At 38.1% G+C, this 9,950-nt stretch overlaps 1 protein-coding gene across 1 annotated transcript; it reads left to right on the top strand.

The window, feature by feature from the left end:
- The first annotated feature begins 450 nt into the window (after nucleotides 1-450).
- Nucleotides 451-5,715, top strand: LOC142231075 (uncharacterized). The gene is made up of 2 exons (XM_075301695.1): nucleotides 451-5,560; nucleotides 5,609-5,715. The coding sequence occupies exons 1-2, from the start codon at nucleotides 451-453 to the stop codon at nucleotides 5,713-5,715; spliced, it is 5,217 nt and encodes a 1,738-aa protein (XP_075157810.1).
- The last annotated feature ends 4,235 nt before the right edge of the window (nucleotides 5,716-9,950 follow it).

The raw sequence follows: 9,950 nt of genomic DNA, 5'->3' as shown, positions 1-9,950 counted from the left end.
CGCTCTAGGACGCATATTTAAGGAGATATGGGCAAAAGAAGTTTTTCATACAAAAATTTCAATTTTTGTAGGTTTTGGGTGGATTTTTCAATTTTTTGGGGGTGGTCACGAATTAAAGTCCTTTTCGCTCTAGGACGCATATTTAAGGAGATATGGGCAAAAGAAGTTTTTCATATAAAAATGTCAATTTTTTTAGGTTTTGGGTGGATTTTTCAATTTTTTGGGGGTGGTCACGAATTAAAGTCCTTTTCGCTCTAGGACGCATATTTAAGGAGATATGGGCAAAAGAAGTTTTTCATATTGGTGCCGAAACCCGGGAACTTGTTAGTTCCAATTAATTGTGTTTTTTTTTATTGAATTTTAGAATTCTGATTCAGTGAAAATATTTGAGTGAAATACTCTTGGCTTTTGGGAATATTAAATATTCGTTACGTAGTTAACTTTTATACCATGAGTAGTCTTCATGACATGATTGCTGTTCAACGACAGCTTATGGAAATAGTCCGGGAGCTCCATGCCCGGTTTCTATCCAAGAAAGAGGAGGAAAGAAGTGTTGGTTATATAAATAGTGTCGCCCAGGAATTGGACGATTTATACCAACAATTTAAATCCCAAAATGATGAGATTGTAAGGGTTATTCGAGAGTCGGATTTGGATATTGTAGACGTGCCATATGTAGCAGACAAGTGTTTTTTCGAATTTTCTGATCTATATTTTGTGTTCAAATGTAAGCTCATGGACTCTGTACCACAGAATTCTTCCATGAACTCTCCCTTTAGCAGCACATTTGCTGTTTCTCATAGTCGCGCAGATACGTCCGTTGTTATGGAGGCAAAGCTTCCTAAGATCTCCCTTCCAAATTTCAGTGGTGACTACATGGAATGGGTGCCCTTTAGGGACATATATTTGTCGCTTGTGCATAACAATTCATCTCTTACGAAGGTCCAGAAGTTCTTTTATTTGAAAGGAACTCTTTCAGGTGAAGCATCCGGCCTGATTCGGACTATATCTGCGACAGAGGCCAACTACGACTCAGCATGGTCAATTTTGGAGGCCAGATATCATAACAAAAGGATGATAGTAGGTACACTAACATCCAGACTTTTCAGTATCCCTAAGTGCGATGGCTCCTTTCAGGGCATTAAGACTTTACTTGACACTACTAAGGAATGTTTATCTTCACTTTCTAATATGGACATTGACACTGGCAGTTGGGACCCTATTCTTATTCACTTGCTCAGTCAAAAACTAGATTTGCCAACTAGAAGGGAATGGGAACATTCATTGAAGTCTTCGACGGATATACCGAGTCTGCAGGAAATGTTTTCTTTCTTGGAAATTACGTTTCGCACATTAGAGTCATTGAGTGATGGTCAGACCAAATTTCAGGACTCAAAGTTTAACTATAGGAACAAAAGGGTCTCAGTTAATTCCACCACCGCTTCTAGAAACAGACAGGCACTGTGCAACTTTTGCCAGAAGAATCATTTCCTTGGTAAATGTTATAAGTTTATGGCTCTCCCCATGGTCTCAAAGAATGAGTTCTTGTCGACCAAAGGCATATGCCGTAATTGCTTGGTAATTGGTCATCTTGATATGAATTGTCCCTCCTCTTTCCGATGTAGCACTTGCAGGGAGCGACATCATACAATACTTCACAATGAAGAAAGAAATATTTTGCAGACATCGAATGTTGAGGTACCCACCAATGCTTCTACTGAAATTTTGGACTGCCAACAATTTTCCACCCATAATACGAATATTTATCCGAACGTCTTTCTATACACTATACGGTTGCAAGTGAATACGGACCATGGTCGATTCCCTCTACGTGCTTTATTGGATCCAGGATCCCAAGGTACACTAATCTCTGAGTCCGCGGTACAGTTGTTGGGCATAAAGAAGAATAGGTCATACTGTAGAATTTTGGGTGTGGGAGAAGATAACGAGAATATTTCCAGATACTCGGTTGATCTCGATTTATGGTCTAGAATGTCTAACCCCGTTCTATTGTGCACTGCTTTAGTGTTGGGTAATATTTCTTCTTACAGACCCAATTCTGCTCACCGAATATCATTTCCTAATGAATATGTGAATTCGGATAACATAGCCGACCCGTTTTATTTCAAATGTGATTCTGTCGACATTATTCTAGGATCGGATATAATCTCTAGAATAAAAATAGCACAGCAGTCCTTCATACATAACGGTGTTTTCTTTCAGAACACTCATTTTGGTTGGGTGTTCTCAGGTTTTCCGACGAAAAAACCCACTAATACTTCACATGTAAATCACGTAAATCTGGATACGGTTTTACGCTCATTTTGGGAGCAAGAGGAGGTGTTAGAGGAAAGGAAATTGACCGAAGAGGAACAGCTGTGCGAAGATTTATTCACGAGAACGACGAAACATTCGTCAGATCGGTTTATTGTTAGCTTGTCGTTTAGGACCCTTTTGTATGGCAAGGGTCTTCCAGGCCTTCATAATAATGTTTTTGGTGCGCTAAAACGATTGCAGCACTTAGAGAGATCATTTTCCAGGCGACCCTCGTACGCCACAGAATATTTTCGTTTTATGTCCGAATATGAGTCATTGGGTCATATGACGAAAATTGGAACTTACCCGAGGGACGTTCGTAGGGAGTCTTATTTTTTGCCTCACCACGGCGTATTTAAGGAGGACAGTACCACGACTAAGTTAAGAGTGGTTTTCGACGGCAGCAGTCACTTGAATGGTCATAAGTCCCTAAATGAGGAACTTTCTCCAGGGCCCCCATTACAAAGTGATCTGCCACAAATAATGACGAGATGGAGACGGCATAGGTACGCCTTTAGTGCAGATATCGAAAAGATGTTCCGTCAAATTGACGTGTGTCATGAACATCGTCCATATCAGCAAATACTATGGCGACCTAGTCCATCTCATGAAATTTGCATTTTTCAGTTGAATACGGTGACATATGGTACAACAAGCGCACCATATCTTGCGATTCGGGTACTGAGGCAGTTGGTGGCGGATTTTAGGGATGAATACCCGTTGGAGGCCAATGTGGTGCTTTGTGACTCATACGTTGACGACATACTCTCTGGGGCCGACACTATTGATGAAGCCATTTCGCTTCATAGAGGTTTGTGTTCATTTTTGAAGTTGGGTGGTTTCCACCTTCGCAAATGGATAACGAACTCGAAGGAGCTATTAGGGATGATACCAGCGGAGTATAGGGATTCTTCAGTAACTCTAGATTTTAATAAGGACAATATTGTTAAGACTTTGGGCGTTCAATGGAACACCTGTGAAGACTTTTTTTCCTTCAGGGTTAACATTAGGACTGAAGACGTGATTTCCAAGCGATCTATTTTATCCGAATCCGCTCGTTTGTATGATCCTTTAGGATGGTTAACCCCTTCTACATTGCTCGCTAAGAGTCTATTTAAGGAATTATGGGAGCGCGGCGTTGATTGGGATGAAAAACTTCCTACTTTCTTGGAACAAAAGTGGATTGCATATCGGTCAGGTTTACACGAATTTTCCAAACTGAGAATTCCTAGGTGGATAGGTACAGTTAATTCTTCTTTGGTAGAACTGCACTTCTTTTGCGATGCCTCGAATTTAGCATATGCAACTGTTTCATATGCTAAGGTAACTTCCTCATCTGGTGTGTTAGTAAACATATTGCAAGCAAAGTCAAAGGTTTCACCAATAAAAACGGTGTCTATACCACGACTGGAGTTATGTGCTGCCACACTTTCAGCAAAACTAGCACGAAAGGTATTGCCCGCTTTCTCTGGTATTCGAATTTCTGACGTCTTTTTCTGGAGTGACAGCTTTACCGTTCTTAGTTGGCTAAGAAAGCCTCCTTCGCGGTGGACGGTTTATGTTGCTAACAGGGTTGCAGAGATACAGCGTTTGAGCAATCCCGCACAATGGAGATATATCCCATCATCGCTGAACCCTGCTGATTGCGCCTCCAGAGGCCTTTTACCTCACCAACTAATAGAAAGTGATTTTTGGTGGCAAGGACCATCTTTCTTAAAGGAACCAGCGCAGTTTTGGCCGGAAAATCTTTCTAATCTTCATACTACGGAAGAAGAAAGAAAGACTTTGTCCTCTCAATCCACAAGTATTAAGATATATCCTAATTTTCTCACAAAGTTTTCTAGGCTTTCGACTCTAATTAGAGTGGTATCATTTTGCTTACGATTTTGCAATAATGCACGCAATCCCCTGAAAAAAGAGACTGGTATATTGACTGCGTCTATTTTAAGGAATACTACTCAGTTAATTGCAAAGGTGTCACAGGAAGTGGATTTTTCTGATGATATTCGATATTTGATTCAAAGTGGTGAGGCAAAGCAAAAACCCCTTATGAAATTAAGGCCTTTTATTGACGATTTCGGCCTGGTTCGTGTAGGGGGTCGTCTACATAACAGCGACGTTCCATATGATGTGAAACGTCCTATACTTTTGGCGAAGTCCAACCCTCTATCGAAACTCATAATTTTGGACGCTCACGAAAAGACATTACATGGAGGCCTTACTTTAACCATGTCTTATGTGAACAGGAGATACTGGATATTATCTGGCAACCAGTTAGCGAAATCTGTCATACACAAGTGTGTTCGCTGCTTTAAGTATTCTGCGAAGACATCTGGTCAGGTAATGGGTAATCTACCAGCCGTCCGTTTGCATGCTACACGTCCGTTTAGACATTCTGGAGTCGACTATGCTGGACCCATTTCTATTAAGAATTCCTCTTTAAGGTCGGCTGTGATTTCAAAAGGTTATATATGTGTATTCATTTGTATGGTTACAAAGGCCTTACATTTAGAACCAGTATCAAATCTGACGTCGGATGCTTTTTTAGCCGCTTTTCGGCGCTTCGTTTCACGAAGAGGTTGCTGCACCGATATTTATTCCGATTGCGGAACGAATTTTGTAGGCGCTTCGAGGGAGCTGAAAGTTCTTTTTAATAGGAGCAACAAATCATTACCACAGGATATTCAACAGGCATTGGCTATATCTGGCACTGAGTGGCACTTTATTCCACCTGCTTCCCCTAACTTCGGAGGTCTATGGGAAGCAGGTGTAAAATCTGTGAAGTACCATTTGAAGAGGATCATGCATGATCGGGTTTTTAGTTTTGAGGAACTCTGTACTGCTCTTTGTCAGATTGAGAGTTGCTTGAACTCACGACCTCTACGCCCATTATCTTCAGACCCGTCCGACCTTGAAGCACTCACTCCTGGGCACTTTCTCATAGGAGAACCTACTACCACAATACCGGAGGAAACGTTATTAGACCGTAATATCAATCATTTGTCGCGCTGGAAAGCAATTGAGAAATTGAAGCAACATTTTTGGAAAAGGTGGTATTCAGAATACCTTAACCGCTTACAATCCAGACCAAAATGGCTTTCCGAAAAGCAAAACGCCCAAATAGGAGATTTGGTTCTTATTGCTGATGAAAGATGTGGCCCGCCACAATGGTTGCTTGGACGAATCCAGGATATACACCCAGGAAATGATGGACGTGTACGAGTAGTATCGGTTTTAACTAAAGGTAAGGTTTTAAAAAGGCCCATTACTAAAATATGCTTTTTACCTTCAGATGCACTACCGGCCAATGAGAACAAATCACCTGTACAATACCAAAAGAATGATGGAGCCTCTTCCTCTACCGTTGTGAGTCGGAGCACAACGCAGTCGATTGACTAAATCAAAAACACTCCCAACGATAGGCCACATTCATACGGATTACTTGAAGAACAGTGGTTCTTGGAGGGGATTATGTTGGCGTAATATATTTAACAGCCAACCATTATTATATTAACTTATAATCGTTCGTTTTAAAATTCATCATCATCTCTACCATTATATCAATTAAAACATTTAACATTTAAATTCATTCATTGTCTATAATTATAATTATTCCATAATACATTACTTCATAGTTTAGCATAAATTCCCTAACTGAAATTCTGAATGTGCCCACTGTATAATCTTAACTTTATTTTTTCATTCATATTTTCCTGTATTAAGTTATCGATTTCATTCATTATTTCTACTCATTCATCAAAGCGATCACAGCATTAGCTACACCAACTTATAAACATAAATATCATCCAGTTATTACCAGAGAGAGCTTAGAGAGATAATTTGATCTCATTTCTCATATCGTTCCTATACATTACATGCTAGAAGTAGTTATGTGCTCACGTATGTATGTCAAAATGTTACATATTCTTGGCGCAAACGATAAATATCATTCTCTTTGATGTTCTTTTATGATTCATTGATATTATACCTTTTTATAAATATGTAGCAATGTATGTATATTTACAAATTGCCCTGATCTCTGAATGAAATTTTGGTGACTACTTTTATTCATTCTTTTTTTCTTTTTCAACCACGGAGCAAAGCAGTTGTAAGAACTTGTAACAAAAATCTAAAATAAACGTATTGAAATATAATCATCGATTCCACTAATTTTTTATGAGAATTGGACTTGACTTTTGATAACAATTTGAACACATATAAAAATTTCAATTTTTGTAGGTTTTGGGTGGATTTTTCAATTTTTTGGGGGTGGTCACGAATTAAAGTCCTTTTTTGGGGGTGGTCACGAATTAAAGTCCTTTTCGCTTTAGGACGCATATTTAAGGAGATATGGGCAAAAGAAGTTTTTCATATAAAAATTTCAATTTTTTTAGGTTTTGGGTGGATTTTTCAATTTTTTGGGGGTGGTCACGAATTAAAGTCCTTTTCGCTCTAGGACGCATATTTAAGGAGATATGGGCAAAAGAAGTTTTTCATATAAAAATGTCAATTTTTTTAGGTTTTGGGTGGATTTTTCAATTTTTTGGGGGTGGTCACGAATTAAAGTCCTTTTCGCTCTAGGACGCATATTTAATGAGATATGGGCAAAATAAGTTTTTCATATAAAAATTTCAATTTTTTTAGGTTTTGGGTGGATTTTTCAATTTTTTGGGGGTGGTCACGAATTAAAGTCCTTTTCGCTCTAGGACGCATATTTAAGGAGATATGGGCAAAAGAAGTTTTTCATATAAAAATTTCAATTTTTGTAGGTTTTGGGTGGATTTTTCAATTTTTTGGGGGTGGTCACGAATTAAAGTCCTTTTCGCTCTAGGACGCATATTTAAGGAGATATGGGAAAAAGAAGTTTTTCATAAAAAAATTTCAATTTTTTTAGGTTTTGGGTGGATTTTTCAATTTTTTGGGGGTGGTCACGAATTAAAGTCCTTTTCGCTCTAGGACGCATATTTAAGGAGATATGGGCAAAAGAAGTTTTTTTTTTTTTTTTTATTTTTTTCATTTATATACAGTGTATTACAATATTCAAATATGTAATGCCTCAGCGCCCAGGGGCTTAAGAGAGGCTAAAAAAGAGCAACTGCTTGAGCTTATAATTAATACATAGATAATCAATCAACTATAAAAAAAAATGTTCAGTTTAAAGTAAGATTTATGAAAGAAGTATTTCCATATTATTAAGAAGAAAGTTTTTGAGGCGTGTCTTAAAAGCAGACAACACTCGTATTTCTTTAAGGTCAGACGGAAGTTGATTATATTCATAAGGACCAGAATAAGATATTCTCTGCTTAGTAGCTTCAAGGCGACATCTTACTGTACTTAATTCCATAGCATGTCTCGTCATTCTATTCGTATGGGATATGTTATAACGAAACTGAATTCCATAGGATCCCAGTCCCCTCAAGGACTTAAAAACATATATCAGAAGTTGATATTTAAAAAGACCTCTTATGGGCAAAATATTCCTCGCATAATTTTTATATAAATGTATTGTATGAAATCGGATTGGAAGATTGTATACAATCTTTAGAGCTTTGTTCTGAGTGGATTGCAATGCTCGTAGTGAATGGCTCATCTTAGACCCATATACTAAAGGGAGGTAGCATAAATGCGACTGGATTAACGATTGATACATCATAAGCTTCACCCTAGTATCAAGTTTCCACCTAAATTTATGGAGTATACCAACTGCTGATGAAGCCTGTGACTTCAATCGAGCAATGTGTTCGTCCCATGTCAGATTATAACTCAGCCACACCCCCAAATAACATACAGACGTGGATTCCCTTATTACATTGCCATCTATATGCACAAACATATCAATATCATCCCTCATAAGATGGGGTCTAAACCTTACAAACTTCGTCTTATTCGAATTCAACACTAATTTATTTATCCTTAAGAATTCCGACAAAAGCGCAGCATCATATTCAATTTGGGTTCTTAAAACTGTAGGAGAATTGTAGTTATAAAAAAGTGCTACATCATCTGCAAACATATAAAGCTTCCCTATAAATCCAATATCCTTAATATCATTAATAAATAATTTAAACAATAGTGGACCCAGTATACTTCCTTGTGGCACTCCACATTTTACAGGAAGTGTCCTGCTCCTATAATCTCCAATTTGTACAAATTGCTGCCTATTCCTTAGGTAATCAGCAAAGAATTTCAATGTGGACTCTGTGCAACCCATCAATCGCAACTTCTCAATCAAAATCCCAAAATCTACCAAATCGAAAGCCTTACATAAATCAAAGAAAACGCCACCAACGCCTCTATAACCGTCGTCCAGACCCTTACATATACAATCTAAAACATTAACCAATGCATCCTGAGTACCTGATCCCTTCAGGAAACCATATTGACGATTATACAAAATACCGTTCTCATTAACATAGGATGTCAGTTGATCAAAAACAATTTTTTCAAATATCTTATCAAAAATTGGTAAGATTGAGACTGGTCTGTAATCCATTATCTTAGTCGAAGCGTGATGTTTGGGAATGGGAACAATTTTGTGTGTTTTCATTACCGTAGGATATATCGACTCATCAATCATTTTATTGAATATCTTCGATAGGGCCTCAGCGATAGACACTTTCCTAACCAGCAGCATCTTCGCCGTAATTCCGTCCCAACCTGGGGATTTCCTACCATCTAGCATCTCCAAAATATGCTCAATACAAATGCTATCTACCCTATTAATGACAAAACTATTATGCGACTGTTGCAAGGTTCGAAAGAAATTAACAGAATCATCACTACCTGATACAATACCATCGCGAAAACGATCAACCACTTCTGCAAAATAATCATTAAACCCTTCCGCCTTATCTTCATTGGAAACCATAACAGAATTATCTTCCCTTAGAACAACACCGTTATTGGCCGTATTATTCCTCCCTATTTGTCTATTGACAAATGCCCATAGTTTCCGACTATTACCATCACAATCCCTAATATTATTCTCATAGTAGCTATTCATCAGACTCTTATTACATCCTTTTATCACCTTACTTAATCTCCTAATTCGCTCTGAAAGACCTCTATTAAATCTATCCCTTCTTCTCATCTTCAGTAGTTTGTGCTTATAAGAAATCAATGATTCCAGGCTATCCGATATCCAAGGATTTAACTTACGCCTCATACTTACAACCCTTGTAGTGACGGTCGTTGAATTTTCCTTGGCTGCTAACAAGAGGTTAATCAAAATTTCGCATTGATCGGAAGAACATAGATCCTCAGACAGAACATCCATATTGCTATCCAAGTACTCCCCAAATTTATCATAGTCTATTCTCGTCATATTCTCGGTAAAACTTTCCCTGTTACTGAATTTAATCGCAAGTGTAATAATAATAATATTGTGATCAGTTATACTTGTCCGTACCGAATAAACTGATAAGTCTTCCGACATGTTGCTATATACACAATCTATACAACTTCCAGATGCGACCCTTGTCACTAAGTTATGACAAGAATTCAAGCAATACTCAGCAAAAATGTCATTCATCCTTGTACTCTGCAATGTCTCAGCCAAAAGATTGATATTGAAATCCCCGGCAATAACACAAGGCCTGTTACCGATTCGTGAATTTAAAGCTTCCAATATGATA

Source organism: Haematobia irritans, chromosome 3, assembly GCF_050003625.1.
Source record: "Haematobia irritans isolate KBUSLIRL chromosome 3, ASM5000362v1, whole genome shotgun sequence".
Lineage (NCBI taxonomy): Eukaryota > Metazoa > Arthropoda > Insecta > Diptera > Muscidae > Haematobia > Haematobia irritans.
This window is presented reverse-complemented; position numbering and strand designations above follow the sequence as displayed.

Bases quoted from the DNA above. Each gene is read 5' to 3' on its own strand.
- LOC142231075 (XM_075301695.1), top strand. From the start codon at position 451: ATGAGTAGTCTTCATGACATGATTGCTGTTCAACGACAGCTTATGGAA. The intron at 5,561-5,608 runs GTAAGGTTTTAA...TTTTACCTTCAG, and splicing joins AGTATCGGTTTTAACTAAAG to ATGCACTACCGGCCAATGAG.